Source organism: Panonychus citri, unplaced genomic scaffold, assembly GCF_014898815.1.
Source record: "Panonychus citri isolate SS breed McGregor unplaced genomic scaffold, ASM1489881v1 Contig00123, whole genome shotgun sequence".
In the NCBI taxonomy this organism is placed as follows: domain Eukaryota; kingdom Metazoa; phylum Arthropoda; class Arachnida; order Trombidiformes; family Tetranychidae; genus Panonychus; species Panonychus citri.
In genome coordinates, this window is record NW_026515528.1 from 368,946 (window position 1) to 395,559 (window position 26,614).

A 26,614-nucleotide genomic window follows, 5' to 3' on the forward strand; every position below is an offset into this window, starting at 1 on the left:
TAATATCAGCTTCATTAATTCCTTCAATGTCTCCTATTCCGTCAATTTTATATGCATTTGTCATGTTAGAATTAAGTTCCTCAATTATTTGTTCAATCGAGTCATTCTCCGTGTATGCAAATTCTAACATTCTATGCTTTCGACCGGCTCCATAGCGTATATAATATGGAATAACTCTTTTCATTGGTTTATGATAAAGGATAAAACACTTCTTGGACTGCGACAAACCAATTTCCATCTAATTCTAGTCTTTTGGGAAGGCGATTAGTGAACCGAGATAATGTATTATCAGGATGGATATCCATACTTGAATTTGAAATAATATCGACAAAATATTCACTTGACATTTTCTGTCCAACTATTGAATTCATCAGGGTAACCTGACCATTTGACAAAATATTCTTTTTTCTTAGTTCGAGGGTTTATTCGCTCTTTAATTATCTTCTCAATCTCATGAAGTCTCGGATTAATAACATTTATTAATTCAGGATGATAAAAAATAGATGTTATAGGCTCGTCATAATAGTCAACCAATTTATATATGTATCCTTGTGGTGTTCTTTAACCCAATTGATCTTAAACAATTCATCAGTCCAATTAGTAGTTGCCCCTTTCTCAAATCTACCTTTAGCTCGTGTTATTCTCACATACTGATTAATTTCATATGGTTTATAATTGATTTTAATTCTACGTTGATTTCTCTGAATACGTGCAATTACTTCTTTTTCATTTTCTTTCGTTACATTTATTGGTGCCATTCCAATTGTTCTATGAATTGATTTATTATATCCATCAACAATATCAACAAGTGCATCAATATACCTTCGACTTTGTTCATAATGTATGTATCTGTATATTCTGGTCCGTAATGTTCTATTGAATCTTTCAACGATTGCACATTTAATCACATCATCAGTTGATGTGAAATGATTTATCTTCAGTGATTTAAAATGTGACTTGAGAATACTATTAACAAATTCTTTCCCTTGATCAGTTTGTAATTTTTTAGGTATTCGTTTAGCAGTGTTTATTATTTTTATAAACGCTGTTTTTATTGTTTGTGCTGATTTATCAGGAACGGCTTCAACCCATGCATATCTACTTAAACAATCAACAACTGCTAACAAGTATCGATTTTTATCATTATATTTAGCTAACCATGTCATGTCCATTAAATCTGCTTGCCATTGCTCATCAATTGAATCAACAAGAATAGGTAATCTCGGAAATTTTTTAATAGACTTTTTGAATAAGTTGTATGTAGATTGTTCAAGTAACCAATCGTGGACTTGTTTATATTTAATATCTGGCATGATCTCTCTCGCAGTATCAAATAACCTTTTAATCCCACCGAATGATCCTGGATTTAATGGGTTGTAATAAATTTGTTTCAAAGACTGCTCCATTCTGATGAATTTTTCTTTCTTGATGATATTGATGATCCACTAGATTTACTTCTTTCATGAAATGCTGTTATTGCATTCGTGTTTTTAATATGTTTAAATAGAAGGGTGTTCATAGATAATTTTATCAAGAATGAAATTGTAGCCATTTGGTTTCTTTTCTTTCGGACTTTTCGTTACTAAATAGTGAACTATTGTTTTTAATTTACTTCCTCTTATAACGGTACCGTCTTCACGAATGATTCTTGATGATCTATCTAGTAAATTTGGAATTCCTCTTAAAGCTTGTTTTAAACTTTGATTACTTGACTCATCGGTGAAATTCAATGGTTGAGTAGGTCCAGGAGTTGATGTAAATATCGGTCTTGGGATTTCATTACCAAGTGAATGTAACTGTTGATGTTCATAATTCATATTTTGTGTATCATTTTCTTGCATACTCTCCACCACCTCTTCAGTCTCCTGCTTGGTGTTATCAACAGTTTGATTAATATTTGTATCTTCAACTTTTTCATTTTCTAAACTTTGAGCGATTGCATGTAATATTGCTTGCACTTTATTTTGATTATTGTCACTTCTCAGATTAGGAAAATTATCATTTGTTTTTGCAATGGCTGTATTGAGATAGTTCACTTTAGTTTCAATAGGCAAGTTCTTATTAAGTAGTCTTTTAGCTGCACTAGGTTTATTAAATGATCTTCGATATTGGTCTTCTGATAAAAGCACCATTCGTGTAACTGTATTCATTTTGTTTTATCAAAAGACCTAACCTAACTCAACCTAACCTAACCTAACCTAACCTAATATAATATAATATAATATAATCTAACGTGACAGGTTAGCGAGTAAAGTAATTGCTGGTACCAGTAAACTGCTGAGGAATCCACCTCGTTGATTAAGTATTGTCCTTTTTATATTAGCGCTTGGAAGTTTCACAAGTGAACGAATTTTATTCTTATACGGTATTAGCTTTTTCTTTTGATACTTGGAAATTTTATATTTCCTTTCAGGTTTCTTTCGCTATCTCTTTGATAACCCTTATAATACATTTAGGTGAATTATCTAATATTTTTTTCAACTCTTTTCTTGTTTTAGCTTTTTTAAGCCTCTTCAATTGATTGAGACATGTATATGCTTGTTGAACTGTCATACTAAATAAACAGTTATATACTTTTCTTCATCTAGAACATTAGTTAAAAATCTGATTTCTTCAGGTGTATCAGGTCTCAAATCAAGAAAAAGATACGAATAAGGTTTCTTTGTAGCGTCTTGGTAAATTTCTTGTATTTTCTTGACTTTTCCTGGCATAATCTGTCTGGCTATATGTGTTATCATTGATTGCTCACGAGGGTTCTTAAAGTAAACTATGTATTGTGCATTAAGTGAAATATTTCTGCTCTCATTACCTCGAGAGAAAAAGTTCTGAACAAGATAAATGACTGATAAGTTTCGGTGGTGTGACCCTTTTGTGAATAATTCACTTACAACTCTCGAATTACTTGACTCAAACATTAAATCATCAATTATTATCCATTCAGGTTGAGTTCCATCAAACCTTGACATTATATTCTCAGGAAGACCCTGTATAAAGTTTACTTCTGGTAATGATTCGAATGTATCTTGATATTCTCCGTAAAAGTATGTGATTCGTACTGGTGGAGGTAGACAATACTTATCAACATTATTTATTAGCTTTTTACCCATTCTGTTTTACCACAACCTGTAGGTCCTGCGATAACCATTGTGAATGGATGATGTAAATAAACATTATAGGACTTCATTTTTGATTTAAGCTTTTTTTATTTGGCTTTTTTTATTTGGCTTTTTTTCTTAAACAGTTAGGGATTGGACCCATTTTTTCATCATTAATACAGTATTTAAAGAACATTTTATAAAGGGTGCTTGGATAATATGGTGGGAACAGGGTAATCGGTCAATATCTTTGATAGCTTTATGAGTACAACCTATTGATAGGATATTTATAGTAGGGATATTGAATTCATTGAGAATTTCCTCAGCTTCACGGGACTTGACAGCGATAATGTTTTTGTTAGGGGACTTGACAACATCATGGAACTCCTTTAAAATGGAACCAAACGCTTCTTTTGATATATGTAGATCATCGGGTGAATTCAATTCGAGTCCATGGTGGCTTTGAGTCAAATAGTTGACATCAGCTAGGGGAAAAGGGTAATCAGGTTCATCGACATCAACTGAAACTTTGAGACAAATTATCTGAATCACTTAGACAAGCGATCTCTTTCGGGTGGTAAACTTTATTCATACGGAACCCTTGGGTATCAAAGAAGCCACATATCGTCCATTATGGGGCTGGTTGCCATTGAATGAGATAGAAATAGTTGACGAGTGAAATGAAAGTAGCTGGATCACTATTGTAAATTGAGTGACTAACTCGTGATCGAAATGTTTTATATTTTCGACAGCTAGATTACACCGTGGTGGTAATTGTAATGGAGCGAGAACGTTGCTGAGGAAGAAATCCCAATATTTTCCGACAAGAGGAACAAGTGAGTTTATTACTTCACGAGATACTGGCTGGGAAACTTTGTCAATTATTGATTCACCGTAAGTTGATGATAGTTGAGTTGAAGTGAATAAGGTAGAAAGAATCTTGAATTTAGCGACCCTTTCTTCTCTTGGTTTCTTTTGGAGTTTTAAAAGGAAAAATAGAGCTGGATGAATTTCCAAAAGTCTGATGTATGTTGGTTGAGACAGGAACACAGTTTTATCACCTTTTGTAATCTTTAACCGATCGTTATGTGATTCGATTTTAACACTGTAAAATTCACTTGGGTGGAAAACGTTAGATAAAGTTGCTTCAATATAATCAGCTATAAAGTTGAATTCAGAAAGAGTACATGAAACACTGTATCCGGTGGGAGATAATGAACGATTATAGGCCGTAATATTAACACGAGAACATAAAATTTCACCGTTTAAAAAAGACCAAGATTGTTTGAGGTAGATGAAATTACCTAAATGTACTGGATGAGAAGAGAACCATTCCATTATAGAACTAAACACAAAATGGCGGACATGTCAATGTGCTTCTACTTATATTGAGAAGAAGCGCCATCTACTGTTGATTGATGGAAGTATTTAAATGCGCGGTTTTTGAAAGGAGAGTCGCTAGAATAGACTCTATATCAGGTAAAGTCTTAGCTCCAGTTACAATTATACTTCCAGTTGAGAAATATTGAAGAGTTACACCATTTTCTTTCAAGTAAATAGCCGGAAATAGTTCAGGTTCATATTGTAAATCAGTATGAGCTTTCAGTAAATGAGCTGAATTTATCATATATGGTAAATACGATTGAGCTACAATATTACATATTCGTATGAAACTGACTGAATTATTAGGAAATAGTTTTTAAATACAGTTGCAGGTTTGCTTACATCAGTGACACCAGTTGCCACTACTTTACCGGATGCAAATACGAGGAAACACCTTCAGATTTAATTACTTGAGCGTTATAAGCTTTTACGTTTTGAATTATCAACAGTAATATTATTTTACCATTAAGATTCCAGAGACTCACCATTAATTTTATTTCATATTTAAGCGACTCGTAATTCTGGGGGCATATAGACATGGTAATAGATATTTAAAAAGTACACGATAATAACAAGAATAACTAGGAAGATTAAAAGGACAAGTAGACACATTGAAGTTTGAAGTAGAAATGAATAAAGGAAACTGAATCAGGGTATTTATACGTGTGAAAAGAGCAGGTTTTTTATTTTGAATTTTAAAATCTCATTTTTGATGAGTCATATATAGTGTATTTAGTGTATTATAATGTATTTGATATTGATACAGGGCTTATACAGATTATGGACCTTGAATGAAATCTGGGATATATAATGGATTTCTTTGTAATATACGTAAATGATGTAATAACTGAGTCCTGAATATATCGATTCTTCTCAACTCGACAGCGTACTCATATGCAGGGTCATCAGAATCAGGCATTATTCTTTCACGAATTATTCTGAGTGAGGCTTCTAAATCATCACGAATGAACGGAATGTACCAATCACTAAGATCAAACTCAAATTGTCTTAATCGGGTAATATATGGACGAGCTTTAACTGTGAAGTAATCCAGTGAGGACTCATAAGTTTGAATCAACTGTAAGAGTAAGAAACATTTATTAATAACTTTAAACTAAAGTTAAATTAATAAATATATACTTACTCTTTCATATTGAGGTCTTGTTCTCGCCATTAGAGAGAAATCACTTGAAAACTGATCGCCAGAAGAGATACACATCTTATGAAGTTTGAAACTGAAATGAGAGTTTGGAGATGTATTATGTAAATTTTAAACATGAAGGGCGGAGTCAAAAATATTATTGGTTCATTTCAAACAGTCGATCAAGTCAACATGGAAATTAACGGTAGCTCATTGGCTGGAGTTTTGAGAAATGTTATTGGGTGGAAATCAGCTTTAAAAGCCAAATTGGTTCTCAAGGTCACCGCCAGAGGTCACTACTTATCATAAGGTCACTGTATATTGGTTTCATATAGAATGGGCTAGAAATGGACTTGTATATAGGGACACCCGGTATAGACACCCGGTATGATCACCCTGTATAGACACCCTATAGGAACATTTTGGACCGTTTGGGACACCCTGTGCAAAAATGGGCCAGAGATGTACTTTTTATACTACTAATGATTATGTTGCTGCCCTTTTTGAGAAATTGAGAACCCCCGAATCTCAATATTCTGCTGATTTTGAGCTCAGAACCTGTAGGTTCAACCCTGAATTTCACCCCGAGAAATTCTTTTCGGACATGAAGCGACTAACAAATAAAGCTTATGGTCCAACCCCAGATAAAATTCTTTTGGCCCTCATTTTGGATCACATTCCCCGTTACATCCGAGATGAAATTTACAATTTGGGCATGAACGACGACAAGGTTAGAATTTACAATTATCTAACAAAGAAACATTTTGATTTTAAATTAGATCAAAATAGAAACAAAAACAAAAATCCAAAAAACAATGAAAAACCCACCGACAAATCTTTTGTCTCAAAATTGAGTAAACCTCAAAATAATCAAAATCAAAAAAGAATTGATTCCTCAACATCTAAAGATGTAAAATTTTGCAATTATTGCAAGAAAGACAATCACAATTGAAAATTGTCTTAAATTGGCTCGAAAGCTCAAGCCGCTGGAATTATACCCCAAATCAAACCCTGGTTATCCAAGAAATTTTAACCAGACTCAACAAAATGCTGCCTCCGCTAATCTTACCACTGTGGTAAACCAAGAACCAATTCATCAGGTTAATCCAATTAACACTATTGTTCCTGTTCCTCAGATTTTTCCCAATTCTTCTCCAGTTGAAGTTAGACCTCCCACTCCCCCTGAACCAATTCAAGATGGTTACCGAAATAAATCTGTTGGATTCGCGATATCTAGAGATATAAAACAACTATCTCAACTCGGTAATTGTGGTGTAAATCACATGCCCCAAGTCAACTTAACTCTTTGTACCCCCGATAAGTCTCGAGTTAAGGAAGGAAAAGTATTGGTCGATACTGGCGCTTCTGCTTGCGTTATTGACGCTAAATTGGCTAATCCACTTCAGGCTCATATAACTAAAGTTAATCGAAGCCTAAAAGGTATTGCTGCAGGTGCATATGTGGACTCTATTGGTTTTGCTTACGCGCTCATCAAACACAATGAAATGGATGAGACTCAATTATTAAGTTCCAAATCTGTCAAGATTGAACCAATTTTTGCTTGGTAATGCATTTGCTCATGTTTATTACATGAAAATAATTTCTGATGGTTATGAATATAACATCACCGTCAAAGAGTCCCAATTCTGAAGAATTAACCAGCCGACTTTTATTTTAGATTTTGTACTCCTCAAGAAACTGAGCATCTTATTGAATCTTGTATTAAAGTAACTGGCAATGCTTCTTCCGATTACATTTTGGACTCAAATTCTCCCTCAATTAACAATTCCGGTCATAATTCCAATCTCGTGAAAATCCCTAATTCTAAAGAATTCCCTCAAAACTCATTAATTGCTCGCTGTGACTTTACTAGTGCTCAAGAAGTTCGTGAAGTTAAAATTCAACCATTTTTTGAAAAAATCAAATCGAGGATCAATCCAGATCTCGATCCATCCCAACAACAACAACTACTCGATCTATTTGATCAATACCAAGACATTTTCAGTGCTCACAAACACGATCTTGGTTTCGTTCCCTCATCAATATGTCCCGTTAAAATTGAACTCGAGGATCAAGTTATCCCATATCAAAAACCCTACAATTGCAACATTCATCGTCGTGGTGTTTTTAAAGAAATTATCAACGACATGATCCAACACGATTTGATAGAATCATCGGACGCTCTTGGTGGTGCTCCCTCTCTCTTAGTCCCTCGCTCAGATGGATCTTACCGAATGGTAACAGATTACCGTTTATTAAATCGTCTCACGAAAATTCCGAGACATCCCATGCCACGAATCGACGATTGTTTGGAAGTCGTTCGAGGTGGAAAATTTTTTAACCTTTTCGATTTAGCCCAAGGCTATCACCAAATCGAATTGCCTCCCTCTGAAAGAGAGAAAACTGCTTTTGTCACCCCGGATGGCAAATACCAGTACAAAAGACTCCCCATGGGACTTGCTGGTGCTCCCTTCATCTTTCAGAGATTTATGAATAAAGTTCTGGAAGGACTTCAATACACTAAGTGTATTGGTTATTTTGATGACATCCCTGTAGTTGGAACTACTTTTGATGATTTAATTGCTAATACTCGCCTAGTAATGGATCGTCTTCGTCATTATAATTTAAAGGTAAAACCAGAAAAATGCCATTTTGGTCAAACCGAAATTTTATTATTAGGACATTTGGTTTCCGGTGAAGGAATCCGTCCCGACCCTAAAAAGGTTCAAGCCTTAATTAATCTTCGCTATCCAAAAAGTGTTCGCGAATTACAGTCCCTATTAGGATGCTATAATTATTTTAGTAGGTACATAAAAAATTATTCATCTATCGCCGCTCCCCTGTACCGATTAATCTCCAAGGAGAGAAAATTTAAAATTCTACAAGCTGATAAAGAAGCTCTTGATTCTCTGAAATCATCTTTAATTAACACTACGTTATTGGTACATTTTAATCCAAAACTCCGCCGAAAAATTTCTGTCGACGCTTCTGATGTTGCTGTTGGTGGAATTCTTCTTCAAGAAGACGATAAATCTGAAGATTTCAACCCTGATACTCCCATTGAATCAGTAAGAGATTGGCTTCCAATTTCATTTTTTTCTCAAAAACTTTTAAAACATCAATTACATTATTCTGTATCCGAGAAAGAATTACTCGCTATTCTCGTTGGTGTTTACAAATTCAACCATTACCTTGATGGTGAACATTTCCTCATTGAGACAGATCACCATGCACTCTGTCAACTAACCAAAATTAATTTTAAGAATTCAAGATTGCAAAGATGGTCAATTATGCTTTCTGCATATAATTTTACCGTAATTTATAAAAAAGGTGCAACTCATCCCCCTGATTGTTTTTCCCGATACCAATCAGAATGGGATCATCGTAAAATCATCGACCCCGAGGAAGAATTTCTCGATAAAATTTTCTTAATTGAATATATTGAAGACCCTTCTAATCATCGCTATTACGATATTGGTCTTAATCTAATTAACATTTCTTTCGAATCCCAATTGTTGGATTACAATCAATTTAAAGAACCTCCCTTAATTCTATATTCAACTGCAACTGAAGTTGCCCATATAAATCCAACCTCAAATTCATCCAATTCCGAATTTTCCCTTTGGAAGGAAAAAGTTCGTAAATGTCAAGAAAACAATTCGGACATAAAGTTAATCATCTCTCAATTAGATGATCCAAATTCAATTGCATCAAAAAGATACGTTTTAAGAGATAATCTCTTGTATCGAAAAGATTCCCGAACTCCATTCGGAACTCGTTTAGTCATTGATCCTGATATTTTGATAGAAATATTTAAGCACGAACATGAATCTCCTCTTGGTGGACATTTTGCCACGGAGAAAACTTATCTAAACATTGCCCGCCGCTTTTGGTGCAAATACCTTTACGATGAAGTAAAAAAGTTATGTGAAAATTGTTTAGCATGTAACCTAACCAAGCCCTCAAATATCATCTATGTTGATCCCGCTGCGAAGCCTATTCCTAAGGAAATCTTTCAACGCTTCGAACTTGATGTCCAAGGACCAATTTTAGTTGGTAGTTCAAAGAAATACATATTGGTTATCGTCGATGTGCTTTCTCGTTTTGTCTATGCAAAATTAACTTTAAACCAAACTGCTACTACAGTGATAAACTTTTTATCTCAATTCTTCAATCTCTTTGGATTTCCCACTCATATCCAAACTGATTTAGGTTCTAATTTTACCTCCGAAGAATTTTCTAAATTCATGAATAAGAATGGAATCATTCATGATACAAGTACTTCATATCATCCTCAATCTCAAGGAATTGTAGAAAGATGCAATCGAACCATTGCTGAACGTCTACGAACGTATGTCAGTACCAAAGGTACAAAGAATCTAATCCCCGCTCTTCAAGCTTCAGTTTATGCCATTAACTCATCCGTGCATAAAATAACAAGATTTTCTCCATATTATCTTGTCTTTGGTCGTGAGCCAAATAAACCCCTTGACAATTACTTGTCACTCAACCACAATTCCCCAGTGAATATAACAGAAGCAAGAAAAATTGCCTATGCCAGGCTTAAAGCTCAACAACTCTATCAGATAAATAGAACTAAATCTCTTCATCCTTCCTCTCCATACAAAATTGGTGATTTTCTTCTCGTAAAAAATGAATCTGTAGACTCAACCCTTTCAAAGAAACTAAGAAACAAGTATCATGGTCCCTACTTAGTTTGCGGATTAAAGAAAGGTGCATTATTGTTACTTGATTCTTCCAATTTTAACTTATTCACTTGCAATGTTTCTAATACAAAGAAATATTCTGGAAAAATTAATCCCTCAATGATATCTCTTAGAGATAATTTCTTTAATCCTGACTCATTTTTAGAAAATGAAGATTTCAATTCCCCTGAAATCGAGTTAATTAGTAATCAACAGTTTGAATCACTTCGTGATATTAATGAAAACAATTTTAATGACCAAGATTCATTTTCTACTGAAGATTTAATCAATCCAATTGATGCTAATCAAGATAGAAATTTAAATGATTTTCTTCAAAATTTCCCTCAATCAACTAATTATGATTTAGACAATCAACTAATTGAAAATCACTCTAATGATAATACTCAAAAAACTAAATCAAAGCGCAAATACCAAACATCTGATCAACAGATAATTAATCAAGAAAAGTTAATTGTTAACAATCAAAACAAAGTTTTGACAAGGCAACAATTAAGAAACAAGAATGTTTTTATTTTATATTTTCTTTCATTGTTGACAAATGACAATGAAAATCTGCCTCCTTTAATTTTAATTATCTTAATAATCCTTTAAATCACTATAGTGATAAAATCAAAATTAATTATTTCTCTTTTTAAATTATCCCAATCACTATAATGATAAAAATTTGAGATTAAATCTAATCTATATTGACGAAGTTAATAATAGAATCGAATTTACCAAAAATTCTATTCTCTTTAAAAAATTCTATTCTCTTTTAAAAATTCACCCTCTCTACACCTATGGCGCTACTTCCACTAATGACAATTACCCGCCTCACACCATTGTCTTTGTTCAGTCAACCCTTTGGTCAAGTAATGTTCACATCTTAGATGTTCTAATTATTCAAAGTGAAATTTTCTCTAGAATTTTCTTTTGTTTAAATTTACTTAATCAAGTTAATTGTTTCATCTCATCTTCTTAATCATCTTCAATTACTCTAATTGTTACAAATTTTGTTTAATTAATCATTTTGATTAAAAGAGTCAAATAGCTTCAGCTATATTAGTCTTCACCCTTAAGTGTCAACTTAAACGGAAGTGACTATTAATCATCTTCAAGTGCTTTTTCTCGCCATTTTTCATCTTAATCATCATTTGATTAACTTTCTCTCTCAATTAAAAAAAGCCAAATTTTATCATCATTGTCATCATTATCCTCGAAATGGATAAAAATCAATCAACTTCACCTACACCTCTTAGTGTATCATCGGCTCATCATCGTGCTCAACAACATTTTTACCGTTCTCTTTGTGAAAGTGAAAGTGAAGAAGAAACTGAAATTATCAATTATCGACCTGGTCCCCCTGGAAAACCACCTACAACTGAATTTCCCTGTTACCTTATTAGAACTGATTCTCCTGTTAATCCCTCTAAGGATCTCCAAATAAAAACTGTTAACTTTGACTCTCCGATTGTTCATCAACCCTCAACTAGAAAACGTTCCATCTCCATCGAATCCTTAGATTCAAATTGTTCATCTCACCCAAAGAAAATAACCCTCAGAACCAACATGGAAAAAGGTAATGTCGTAAATCGTCCAAGTACTTCTTATTTCATGCCATCAACTAGTTCCTCCGAAAAATACCCGAAACCGAATCAATATCCTTTCATTTACCCAAATAAATTTCCAGCTCCTCTTCCTGCCGATTTGCCTAAACATCTCTCAATTGAAAAATTTCGTGAAGTTCAACAATTAGTTAGATCAAAACGTGAGAACTTTAAAAACATTAGAATCAAATATGAAAAAATGATTCGTGAGAAAATTTATCTTAACCTTTACCAAGATAATTCAATCTACTCGATTCCTCTCCCCAAGATACCTAAAGGTATTTCTAAAGCTTCCGTCTCCCATGATGAATTAATCAATTTCATCGATAAGATTAGATGTTCATTTTGTGAACAAATTTGTCTCATTCCCGTCGAATGTGATTTTAAAATTGGTACTGTACCAATTGTATTATCTTTATACAAAATCTAATTGCAATTTTACAATTAAGTCCACCTCGAAACCAAATAAATTCATTTGTCTTTTCCTTCTTGTTTAAAAGATTTTCATCCATAGATGATTATCCAACATATAGTTCGATCTCACTCGAAAACTTACATTGATTATCGAAATTGTAAGTTTAATTGTCGATACACTATGTGTTCTAAAGCGATCAGTCCCAACCTTCTAAATCAACACGAATCTGAATGTCGTCTTGGACTTTTCAGAGAAGTAGATTTAGAATCTAAAAATTTCCACTATGGTTCCTCAGTAAAGGAATTAACTTCAATTCTCCCAAAAAGACTAATCAATTTCATCCCTCCTCATATTAGATCAGCTCCAACTCCCCAAGTTATTTATTCTTCCCATGAGTTCGATTCAGAACAAAAGTTCGAACTTTATGCTTGTTTGTTATTAAACAAGGAAGAAAACCCTGAAGACCCTCGTTTATCTGATGTAGCAATCAGATCTCACACTAATCTAAGATTAGGCTTTTGGACAACCTTTTTAAAATCCAAAGATCCCACTCTTCCTCTCTCTGAAGAAGAAGAATTTACTCAACAAATAGGGTTCCCACCGATCAATAAATATGATCCCGCTCCCTCTCGTCCTCCCACCACTTATTACTCAGGAAAAAATCCCCGCATTCCTCATTATTTAATCAATGATTCCGAGGAATGGCTGAAATTAACTGAAGGAAAGTTCGACTACGATCTTCCATGTTCTCCCCTTAGATTATCTCCTGACGTTGGTGCTCGTGTTAATCCCTATACGATTAACCCACTTCTTCGTGTTACTGAAGAAGAAAAAGAAAACATTAAAATGAACATTAAAAAATGGTTCCCATTCTCACTCCGAGAATTAATTACTCAAGAAAATTTTCCAACAACATTGAACCCGAACCGAGCGACTTATCGAGAAAACCGTCGCAACAAGGCTACAACCATTTTCAATCATCTCTGCAGCCAACAACTCGAAGAGTTAACCCCTCGACATCAAGAATTTCTTGATGCGAATATTAAAATTCATCCTCATCCCTCGAACGTATATTCGGTTCATGCTGCTTACGTTCGAATTGAAAAACTAAATAAAGAATATGTAAAAACTTTGGTTCCTCATCCCATTTGGATCGTCATCATTGACGGAAACTGTGAAATAGTCTACGAGACTTTCATTCAATATAAACATATTGACCAAATGGACACACGATTTCATGGCCTGAACAAAACCGATTTAAAATTCGGAAAACATATTAGTTCAGTTAGAGACCAAGTTCTAACTTATATGGCCTGCGCTAAACAAATTGTTGGTGCAAATTTACTCCTGTTTTTCCAAGGACTTCAACTCAGCCCTTCGGAAATTGACCATCTCCGACCAAAATTTCGAGATGTAACCATTTACTTTTCCCCGTATAGAACCAGTCCCGCCTCATTATCCCTCATCGCTTTTCTATTATTCGCCGGTTATACAATCCGAGCTAAGCCACACTCTCCCGCAATCGAAGCTATAACTTCCATGAGAGTTTACATGTCGTTTTGGCAAGAAATTGAAAGAAAAGTTGAAATTGTTGGCCGAGGAATACATAATCAAACCATCAAAGATTATGTTCGAAATGGAAAAGTTTCAAAACTTCATCAACAATTCTGTGAATTTGTCGATGCTGGTAAAACCCAATGGCCCTCAGATTGGTCATATTATTATCATCACAAATCCGTTCCAGAATTTCATTCATTCAATTGTGTCACACCATCAGGCACTTCATCATCATCTTCATCATCATCAACTTCATCAAATCACTCTAGTGATATTACCGTTATTGGAACTGAAACTGAAAAAAATGCTTCTTTTCCCTTAACTTCAGTAAATCAATTAATGGAAAAATATAAAGACTTTCCATCCTCATCAAAATCATCTTCATCAAATTCATCCCCAATTAACCCAAAGGAAGATATTCTCTCCGCTGCCGCTCAAGTAATCCTGGAAATGTTACCAGACCCTCCATCATCCCTCGAAAATAATCCCTCTCCGGAAACAACTCAAGGAAAACCCGGAAATTCATCATCCAAATCACCCTCACCAAATTCCAATCGTATCTCTACGGAAACCCTAAAGATGTATCTCAGTCAAAACGCTGGGGACTGAAAGGATAGAAATTCTGAACATCATCAGTGTTTCGAATCGATGACGATTAACAATTTGTTGAATTAATTAGTCTTCAATTTCCTTAAAATTGTAAATTCCATCGTGACAATTAGTTAATTGCGCTTAAGCCTTTGTGCTTTTCTTTTTTTATTTTTCTAATTGTTTAATTTTCTAAATTTTCATTAATCATTACAACAATTTAAACTCTATGTTAGACCTCCTACAACTATAGTTGTATATTGGTTGTAAAGTTAATTGTAATTTCCATTATTTAAATTAATTAAGATGATTAATATCCTTAATCATAGTTGTTTAATTGTTTAACTAATTAATAATATCCCTCATTTAACCAATTATGTTCGCTCAATTCTATATCTAGAGATATATGAATTCAATTTAATTTTCATTTTTAATTGTTACAATTAGTTAATTTTCATCTAAACTGTTAACCCAAATCTCTTCATTTTTTAAGTTCACTTACAAATGAACCAAAAGTAAGAGACCCGAATTTCTCTTTCTCTATCTCTTTCTTTTTACTTTCTTTATTTTTAGGTATTAACCTTAACAAGCCTACAAGCTTAGTAACAGGTTAACCAATTTCTTATCTTCATCTTTATCTTTAACCATATTCACAATTGGTTTTCTTTTGTTCAACTTAACCCTTACTCATTATTAACTTTATCATTTTAATGATTTAGATTAATTTTGTTTCCCCCATTTAATTTTCCCTAATTTCTTTTCCCCAATTTAATTGTATTTCCCCCAACGTTAATTTGGTTCTCTAGAACAATTTTCCATCTCCCTCTTTAGTGTTTAGTTAACTTTCAACAAATGCTCATCTAAAAATTCTTAATTAAAATTCATTTGTGAAATTAATTGTTTTAATTCTTAAAATCAATAGATTTAAGTGAGTACTTGATTCAGTGATTAACACATTCAATTAGTGATCCTAAACGATCTTGTTCTTCGGTTATTGTGGGACCGAAAATCTTCAAATTCGAGGTTAAATTCCTTTCCAAGTCTTTAGGCTTATTCGAGTAAAAACTCACCATCGTCTTTATTAAGACAATTCATCAAAATTCTACCCCACAATCAAATGATGAATGAAATGTTCAATCACTCGAATAATTGCAAACCTTGAATCCCCCTACCACCCTGATGTACCACACTTACTCGTAACCCAAATCTTGTATTCAAATAATACGTGTACTTAATCATTTCAAAATCTAAATTAAGGTGGACATTAATACTTGCTAAACTTACCTTTGTAATTGAATAGACCTCTCTGTCCGTACGGATCGCCTTGGTTTGAAACCTCGCCTGTTGGTGATCCATCATTAGCATTAGGAGCTTGAGAAACAGGAGCACCAATCACTGAAGCAATTCCGATTAAAGAAACGAGAACAACGATGATTTGGAAGATATTGAAATTCATGATGAGGTTAATTAAAATGTTACTTAAACACGAAAGTTAATCAAATTTTTTAAACTTGTTGAAGACGCGATAAGTTGATAATAAAATGATAAAAATTCAACTAAAACCGTTTTTTATACCAATTCTTCAAACTATCTAATCGAATGATTAACACTAATTGCTCAGCAACAACTACATTGTTTTCATTTGTAAACAGTCATAATTATATCACTAAATTAACGTTTAATTGTTTGTTCATTGATGAAAATTAGCATCAGAACATAAAGATTCTCTTCTTTTTCAATAAGATAAACAAATTTCAAATTAAATAATTCAATTTGAGACCAAGACGCTTGAAAACCAACAAGAAAAATAATGTTGTGAATGGATCCAAAATCTATCATGTAAAGTCCCATAGAAATTCGAATTTTTCGAAAATTCGAAAATTATGTCAAACAATTTCTTATTCGATCTAGAAGATGTATAAAAATTTTAGCTTCGAAAAGCTACCCATTCACCAGAAAATGCGAAAAAAAGTTGCGCACTTATGAATTGTCACGCTGTACAACAATAATGAGCTAAAGGTGCAATTACGCTCCTTGAGATTTCAGTTGATTTTAATAAAAAATTCAATGAATTACATGTAATTGTTACAATTTATTCTTCAATTATGGATATTAATCAGTAATCGGTATGTTCACTTTTGGCCTCCAAATACATGTATGATCCCATCCTAGTTCAGTTTATGTTTTCGACCTATTTTCTGGTTTTCTTGTCAACACTTTTTCTTTCTCTGGTCTCTGTTCCATCTTTCCACTATTCTTATCGGTGTTAATCTAACGTGTAAGTATCAAACAGGCATTCCTAATAAATTTTGGTAAAGTTATCAAGTTTCAAACGTAAACTCAGCAAGTCCAACGATTAAGACCAAAGTTGATTTACTTGGTGAACCAAAGGTAAATGTATATAAATCCGATTAAATTGATTTAATTTAATTTGAATCAATGGTTAATCATATTAAGAAAAACAATAATAAAATGAATAATATACAATTGAAATTCACTAGACACTATTACCATGAAGAGTATTTTATGAATGAAGGTATAGACAATTTCAAGTTGACCTAAAACTTTTATCTCAAACTGATTTGTTCATACACTCATTATACTAAAAAAGAGATGTCCTCAACAATTCAGAACAATTAATTTGACTAAAGTCTTAATTTTTCCGACTTTGATTGAGAATTAGTCCGAACAGTCCATAAAAATTACGAGCAAATCACAAGGAGTAAGGCTCTATCCCCAGAAATCAAACATCTAATAAATTAATTTTAAATCGCAAATGAAAAACCATCGTTTTGCTTAAATCAACCTAATACATGTAAATTCAGAAAGATTGAGTTTCCATGTTCAACATCATCACCCTAACGGTAACCTTTTAGTTTGTTGATTGAAAATACGGTGAGACGAACAAATATCCATTCTAATAAATAATTCAATTAACAGTCGTCCCAACAACTTTTTGTAATACAGCCGTGAAAAATGAGTTTCGAATGATTTTTTAATCATTCGCGCAACTAGTTACAAAAATCAATTGATAATCTCTATCATCAGTGATAACACTTAGATGATTTACCTATTGATTGAAAATATCTTAAAAGATAATCAGTTAATTTTAGTCACTACCTGCGCGAATGATTAAAAAATCATTCGAAACTCATTTTTCACGGCTGTATATTGTTAAAATATTATTGTAATAAAAGTCAACGCAGTATATGCTTCCATCTAGTGTTTCGGAAACAAGTAATTGTAACATTGATTAACTTTCAAACTATCCAATCAACAATAAAGAGTAACAATGATCAACCATGCAAGATAATCTGTTGAAACTTTCAACAATTAAATCACTATTATTATTATCAACTTCCCACCAACAATTGGAATAATATATTGACAATTTATCAACTTTTTGAAATTAACCGTAACACACTTTAATTTCTTAGCAACAACGTGTGTAAATAGCCATAATTATATCACTAAATTAAGGTTGATTGTTTTTATTGATGAAAATTAGCATCAGAACATCATTTGATTAATTACGTTCTAAAACTTCAAGATTGTCATCTGTTTCAATAAACTAAACAAATTTTAAATTAAATTATCTGATTCAAGACCAAAATAACAAAACATTTAAAGGTTAATTCATTAGTATAGTTGAGACTTATTTTCAAAGAGGAACACGAATTACAATAAATAGCATAAAAAATGAAAGTTACTGTCCATGGGATTTCAGCTGATTTCAATCAAAATTTCAATGAACTTCATGTGATTGTTACAAATTAGGCTTCAATTAAGGATAATCGCTATTTTTATCATTCTTACCGTACATTAACATGATATTGGCCAATCGATGCGGATAGTTGATGAATAAATTGAATAGCACACCAATATAAATTCATTGATCAATTTTACATAATTTAAATTGAAGTTAACGGTTTAGTTTACGAAACATTGATCGATCCAAATGTTTAATAAGTTTACGATATGAATCAAGAAAAGAAACCAAAAAGAAAAAGTGAAATTATTAGCTCACAATCAAAATTACTCCGAAATGATTAACTAAATTAACCTAAATTAGAGATATGTAGCTAGTTAATTGGTTAATCATGGTAACATAAATGGATTAATAAAGGTTAAGCCTTGAGATTTAATTTCAAGATTAATGTTGAAAGTAGTTCATCATTATCTTAATCATAATTATGTGTATGTTAATCAAGAAGTGACCATTATCTTGAAGGTGATAATTGTCATGTAAATTTGAGCAACTTTTTCTGACAGTTTAACATTTGATTAAAGTTCAACTGGTTAATTAATAGTAAGGCTAATTGTAGATTAAGATAATTAGCAAGTTTAATGTTTGATTGTTGATTAATTGATGGTCATTCACTGGTCATCGTTGTTACTGGTGGGTTTTTTTAGAAGAATCAACTTATCGATACCAATGAGAATGAACTTTTTTTTCAATTAGAATCAATTGGAAAACTAAAAATAATAAATTAACTGTTCAAATACAATCGGTAACAAATTGTTTACTTATTGTTGTTTTATGCTGTTGATTATAATTTGGTTCCTCTCGATTAATCAAGTGTTGATAATATTGACCACAATTAATAAGAAATTTATATAAATTGATGGACACATCAGAATCTATTCTTACCCTGAAAATGAATAAAGAAGAGAAAAAAAGTTTTTGCTCTTCTCTTTTATCAGGAAAAAAAAGTTTCTTTCGACTTGATTATCATCTAATCACAACAACAATCAACTTAATCAACTGGTAATCGGTGTAAGTGAGAAACAATTTACTAGCCATCAACACAATCAATTGATTTAATCGACGATTTATATTGATAACAATCTAAAAAAACACATAATCCACCATTTAGTTAATTCACTTTTCACCTTATTTTCAATTGGTAAACAATTAAATTGATGAAAAGATTTCGTATTGATTAAGTGTCCATTAAAAGCTAATTGATCATCAACATCATGATATTAACCATTTGAAAATTGAAACATTTTCTCAGAATCATTTTAATCAGCTGAGAATCAGAAACTAATGATTACTTGATTGTTGATATTTTTTTTCACGATTTTTCTGTTCACAAGTTAATTGTTAACTACAACTAAATCAACTGATTAACACGAGACAGTCAATCTTTTTGAAAATGTTCAAAAATCAAATTAATCTCAAGCTTCTGAAATAATAATTGAAACTTTCACTTTTTCATAATCAACAAAATCAACATGATTGATATCATATTCAATTTAAATCATGATGATCAATAACAATAATTACAAGGGGGCGTGCGATCAACATGATCGCTTTTAAAAGCGAATGAAAAATATTGCAACTTTTAGTTTTCAATTAATTTTATTTATGGTGATTTTCGTCTATAATTATGATAAAACTTCTTTATAAACAACATTGTTAGTTAAGTTTCGAGCTATTGTGTTTACTCGTGAAGAAGGGAGTTGAACTTTAACACTGTGTGAGTTTTTAGCTCTAGAAAGAGCAACATATAGTTGACCATGTGAGAAAACAGGCTCAGGTAAGTAAATACCAACTTTATTCAGTGTTTGTCCTTGAGCTTTATTTATGGTGATTGCAAAAGCTACTTTAATTGGAAGTTGTTTACGCTTAAAGGTAAATGGAAGCGATTGGTCATTTGATAACAAATTCATCTTTGGTAAGTAAACTTCTTTGCCAGCTGCTTGTCCAGTAATTATTGTAAATTTAACTGAATTTGCATACATTTCATTTACACTTAACCTAGTTCCGTTAGTCAAACCTGCATTCAGATTCAAATTTCTCAACAAAATGACAACCACACCCTTTTTCAACTTGATTTTATGTGGAGGTAAACCTGATATTTCTAAAGTGTCAAGATATTCTGTTGGATAGTTAATATTCGACCCACTACCATCATCAACAACTGTATTCAAACTTGTATAAGTTTGTTCTTCTCCACTTATCATATTAACAATTTTTTCATTAATTTCATCACAATGTATATTTTTTGGACAGAGAATAGCTCTATCTGTTAGAAATAATGGATCTCTTGTGAAAATATCAGGATTGTTTCCATATATATAATCAATAAGATTATCATCGGCGGGAATCATGATATCTGAAGGTAATGAGATAACATAGGGTGGTAAAATGTTGTTATAACTTCCATTTCCAATTTCCAATAGAAAAGATCTATAGGCATTGTCATTATCATCCACTCGCATGTTTAACGTTAACCGTAAAATATGAAAATATTGCCAAAGTGTAGATTTCTTGAGTGATAGATTCAGGGTCGGAATTTTGCCCCCATGAGGACAAACTGGCAATATTTGTCGAAAATCACCACCTAAAACAATCGTTTTACCCCCAAACGGTTTTTCAGATGACATAATATCTTTGAATAGATCATTAACTATCTTGAGCGCTGTATTAGGTATCATTGAAGCTTCATCCCAGAGAATAAGTTCAGCTGATCTCAAAATTTCAGCCTTATGACTTTGAGCTGAGATAGAAGATACGGAGGTTTCATTTAGGTTTAGTGGTAGGCCAAACCTGGAATGTGAAGTCCTACCATTCACCAATAATGTCGCAGCAGTACCTGTCCAAGCTACAGCAACGACAGTTTTGTTATTGGCGGTTAAATGTTTTATCAAATAATTATATATTGATGTTTTACCAGTCCCACCTGGACCATCGATGAAATAAGCCTTAGACCATGTATCGGGGTTGGTGTTTTCGATAGTTTTGAGAATGGTATCAATACAAAATTTTTGTTCATTGTTGGCACTATTGTAAAAATTAATTGACTCATTCAAGTAAGATTGCCTTCGACTTGAGCTCATAGGAACATGTATATCCGAGGCATTATTATTGTGATGTTCTATTCCAAATTCATGTAAAGACTTTTGATGAACATCGAGAATGCTCTGAATATGATCCAAGGCAAGTTTTTCAGAAACTTGTTGATTGAATTCTCTAAGAAAATCTTCACAAAAGTGTGATTTGAATTGTTCGAAAAGTTCTTTAGCATTTGCAGGATTGCTGAATAACAAAATGTAAGAAAAAGTTTCTCTCAGTTGTTTTGGAAAACAAACAGTTACCAACTCCTGGAGACAATTTACCCACTCACTATCATCTTCGATTAATCCACGTGATCTGGCTGCAGACTGAAATGATCCATGAATTTCATTGTTGTGTGTTCGTAAATCAATGAAGCTTTTAGCTCCAGCTACATTCAATAAAAGTAAGCGAAGTGCAAATCGTTCAGATTGATTTGGTGGGACAATGTGTAGTCTTCCAATAACGTCACTCACACTGTAAACTCTTTTATTCCACTTATTATCAAACCAAACAAATTGAGTCGGCACTTGAGGATAAATAGGAACATCATCATAAAGATTGTTCAATTCAAACCAAGCTGTTAGTTTGGTGTGTCTGGTTGCTGCTGCTGCTGCTGCGTTTAATTCATTTGTGTCCTGAAAAGTTATGAAGTGTTGATTTGGGAGATGCACTGGTAAGGATACTACTGTATGTGTATTGAAGTACATTGGAAGAGCAAATAGACGATGAGCAGCTTCAGTCGGGCCAACGTATCTTGATTTGAGAAACGTATCAATTTCATCAATAACCCCATTTTCATCCTCACTTATTACTCGTATGTTTGATTGATCATAACCTTTGTAAACATATTTGTATAAATATTTCATCGCTTTGATGGTACAACAAATTTCCACATTTATATGGCACTTGAAATACTTGATAAGAAATTTATTATATGGAACAACCCAGCTGTTATCTACATCGACAGTGACCCCACCCGTCCTGTGTGGGTATCTTTGATTGGTGTTCTGGCGTCGATAGAGAGGATAACCCCTTTCACTGATCTGAGTTTGCTCCTGGTATGGTTTTGGAAATTTTTTTGTACAGTTACCTTCATCGTCCAAACATTGAGAAGAGTTATCTACAATACCACACGGACCATGGATCATATGAGAAGTTACCAAGTTGAATAGCTCAGGATCTGCTACTGGGTCAGGAATTTCAGCGCAAACAACAGAATCAATTTGTTCAATTTCTCTTGGCTTACAGTGATTTGAAACATTGAGTAGTAAGTGTAAATGTGGCAAACCACGTTTTTGAAACTCTATTACACAAATCAAAGATGTTACTTGACCAAATATTTTATTTTTCAATAGTAAATTTTTCATTTCTTCCACTTTTCCGTTGAAAACACGAACAGTAATGTCTGGACGATCGAACCATTTCTCATTTGGTAAAATTGATCCAGTGATTTCAGGCCAATTTGGATTGCAGGTCATGGTTATAAAATAATCTGGCTTACCACAATGTCTCACCACTGCCATTGCATCCTGGTACCTTGTGAACATATTTCTAGGGCTTCCAGTGAAAGAAGATGGTAGAATTACTCATGCGACCAGCTCTTGAACTTTGTGCTTCAGAAGTTCCTGAAACGAAATCTAATAACCCAGCATATGTTTCAACGCGAAGTTTGTCCTGATTTTTTCTGATCCAAAATAGTCTGAGTCCTTCGTACCTTACATAAATATCCACGTAAAGTTGTTGAGTTAATTTACCACAATGATTCGCCGCATTGAAGTGATTTTCTCTGTCTGAAAATCTATAACAGGCAAACTCTCTCAAAGTGAGTTTTGTTCGAGTTGAAGTTCTGCGGGAATTATTATGAATCAAAAAAGGGGACCAACCTTGTTGCCCATAAGGCCAAATGATAGGATATGCCATAGGATCAAGGTGAGGACTTAAATGTGAGATTATTCTAGGAGCTTCGCCTACAGGATATACTCTCAAATTTCGACTATTTGGTGGCGTACCTTCATCAGTCTCAAAAACTGCAGCGATTTCTGAGATGTTTGGCAAATTTCCACGGCCTCGATTATCATTTGAATCAGTGAAAAACTCAATTCCATAGACTTTGATTGGTGATCCAAGCAAACGTGCCATTTCTTCCTCTCGTTGTTGGATAATTGACATGTTTTTATAAGTTCTCGCGTATGGGTTTATAGTGAGAAATTCTTCATGTAACATGTTCATTAGCTCACGTTTTAAGCCTGAATTGGCTTGATGCGATGATCTAACATTGTAAGCTTCTTCTAAATCCAGAATATAGACCTGTCCACCTAATCGCTGATTTTCAAGAGAACTTATTAAATGATGAACCGTGTCACCGATCTTGAAGCAATAAGGTCCACGTGTAGGAATATTCTGAACTTTGGCACTGAAAGTGATGAATGAGAAGGCACAATTATACTGGCGAATTTTATCTCTGAAGTGATGTGAGAGTGGGTGATTATCCAATAGCAGATTTTTTAATGTCTGTGAATATGGAGGTAACTCAAGTTTAACTTTATTTTTCTGACAACAAATACTGAAATTCTTATCTCGACCTGTTCGTTCAAAGTCGAAATTGAAAGCACCACAAAATATACACTTGACATTTTTTATTCCAAGATTAGATGAGAAAGAAAAGTTTTGTTCGAATGCTGCGTAATATCCTGGATGATTTGAAGTATTATCGGTATTTCTCCGTCTCCTATCATATCTGTACCTACGAACATCATTCTGTCTAATACTTGTATTTCGTGAGCGTGGTCTACCTCTACATGGCTGAGGAAGTACAAAACAAATAATACATTATGATAGCAAGAAGAATTGTTAAGAGCATCAATTAGATTATATTAAGACAGAAAAGATAGATAGTGGTCACATTGGTCAGAAAACACGAACTCTATTCAATTAATCATCTAATTGAAATTCTTCAAGTTTCCGTGTTTTCTGACCAATGTGACCACTTCGAAGTCTTTTTTCTGGTCAAACGGTACAACCGTTATGTGCACCTAAGGTTAGAAGGCCTAACCTTAGGCTTGAGCACCCACGACCAATTTTGGTTTACTGACGTGAAAAAGACAAAGTTTTTGGGATGAAAACTCAAAATCAAGAGAGAGAAAGTTTGTTTGTTTGATGCTCTTAGATTGTTATGAGCATCAATTAGATTATATTAAGACAGAAAAGATAGATAGTGGTCATATTGGTCAGAACACGAACTCTATTCAATTAATCATCTAATTGAAATTCTTCAAGTTTCCGTGTTTTCTGACCAATGTGACCACTCTGAAGTCTTTTTCTGGTCAAACGGTACAATTATGTGCACCTAAGGTTAGAAGGCCTAACCTTAGGCTTGAGCACCCACGACCAATTTTGGTTTACTGACGTGAAAAAAAGACAAAGTTTTTGGGATGAAAACTTAAAATCAAGAGGAGAGAAAAGTTTGTTTGTTTGATGCTCTTAGATTGTTAAGAGCATCAATTAGATTATATTAAGACAGAAAAGATAGATAGTAATAGTTCACATCAAAACACGAACTCTATTCAATTAATCATCTAATTGAAATTCTTCAAGTTTCCGTGTTTTCTGACCAATGTGACCACTTGAAGTCTTTTTCTGGTCAAACGGTACAACTGTTATGTGCACCTAAGGTTAGAAGGCCTAACCTTAGGCTTGAGCACCCACGACCAATTTTGGTTTACTGACGTGAAAAAGACAAAGTTTTTGGGATGAAAACTCAAAATCAAGAGGAGAGAAAGTTTGTTTGTTTGATGCTCTTAGATTGTTAAGAGCATCAATTAGATTATATTAAGACAGAAAAGATAATAGTGAATACATTGGTCAGAAAACACGAACTCATTCAATTAATCATCTAATTGAAATTCTTCAAGTTTCCGTGTTTTCTGACCAATGTGACCACTTCGAAGTCTTTTTTCTGGTCAAACGGTACAACCGTTATGTGCACCTAAGGTTAGAAGGCCTAACCTTAGGCTTGAGCACCCACGACCAATTTTGGTTTACTGACGTGAAAAAAAGACAAAGTTTTTTGGGATGAAAACTCAAAATCAAGAGGAGAGAAAAGTTTGTTTGTTTGATGCTCTTAGATTGTTAAGAGCATCAATTAGATTATATTAAGACAGAAAAAGATAGTAATAAGTGGTCACATTGGTCAGAAAACACGAACTCTATTCAATTAATCATCTAATTGAAATTCTTCAAGTTTCCGTGTTTTCTGACCAATGTGACCACTTCGAAGTCTTTTTTCTGGTCAAACGGTACAACCGTTATGTGCACCTAAGGTTAGAAGGCCTAACCTTAGGCTTGAGCACCCACGACCAATTTTGGTTTACTGACGTGAAAAAAAGACAAAGTTTTTTGGGATGAAAACTCAAAATCAAGAGGAGAGAAAAGTTTGTTTGTTTGATGCTCTTAGATTGTTATGAGCATCAATTAGATTATATTAAGACAGAAAAAGATAGTATTAGTGAACATTGGTCAGAAAACACGAACTCTATTCAATTAATCATCTAATTGAAATTTTCTTCCTGTTTTCTGACCAATGTGACCACTTCAGTCTTTTTCTGGTCAAACGGCAACTGTTATGTGCACCTAAGGTTAGAAGGCCAACTTAGGCTTGAGCACCCACGACCAATTTTGGTTTACTGACGAAAAAGACAAAGTTTTTGGGATGAAAACTTAAAATCAAGAGGAGAGAAAGTTTGTTTGTTTGATGCTCTTAGATTGTTAAGAGCATCAATTAGATTATATTAAGACAGAAAAGATATATTAGTGGTCACATTGGTCAGAAAACACGAACTCTATTCAATTAATCATCTAATTGAAATTCTTCAAGTTTCCGTGTTTTCTGACCAATGTGACCACTTCGAAGTCTTTTTTCTGGTCAAACGGTACAACCGTTATGTGCACCTAAGGTTAGAAGGCCTAACCTTAGGCTTGAGCACCCACGACCAATTTTGGTTTACTGACGTGAAAAAAAGACAAAGTTTTTGGGATGAAAACTCAAAATCAAGAGGAGAAAAGTTTGTTTGATGCTCTTAGATTGTTAAGAGCATCAATTAGATTATATTAAGACAGAAAAAGATAGTAATAAGTGGTCACATTGGTCAGAAAACACAAAATCTATTCAACTGCAAAAGACTTCAAAAGTTCATGGATATGTAACTTTTATTAACATGCGTTATAATCCGAGCAAATTAGTGATAATTGTTACCTGTCGAATTGAAGACACTGAGTCCAT

General features: G+C 33.3%; 3 protein-coding genes across 3 annotated transcripts in view; all 3 read right to left on the reverse strand.

Moving 5' to 3' along the window:
* LOC128390565 (cuticle collagen 7-like) overlaps nt 1-16,086 on the reverse strand; it is a 31,583-nt gene extending 15,497 nt beyond the window's left edge. The window contains exon 1 of the mRNA XM_053350302.1: nt 15,777-16,086. Coding sequence (XP_053206277.1) covers nt 15,777-15,948 — 172 coding nt within the window. The 5' untranslated portion in view covers nt 15,949-16,086. The remainder of the gene's footprint in view (nt 1-15,776) is intronic.
* Nucleotides 16,087-19,883: 3,797 nt separating this feature from the next.
* LOC128390551 (uncharacterized) lies at nt 19,884-22,814 on the reverse strand. Its single transcript, XM_053350286.1, has one exon. It carries the CDS (start codon nt 22,812-22,814, stop codon nt 19,884-19,886), a length of 2,931 nt encoding a protein of 976 aa, XP_053206261.1.
* Nucleotides 22,815-22,887: 73 nt separating this feature from the next.
* Nucleotides 22,888-26,614, reverse strand: LOC128390552 (uncharacterized). The gene is made up of 2 exons (XM_053350288.1): nt 26,588-26,614; nt 22,888-24,138 (listed from the first exon to the last, which is right to left on the reverse strand). Exons 1-2 carry the CDS (start codon nt 26,612-26,614, stop codon nt 22,888-22,890), a joined length of 1,278 nt encoding a protein of 425 aa, XP_053206263.1.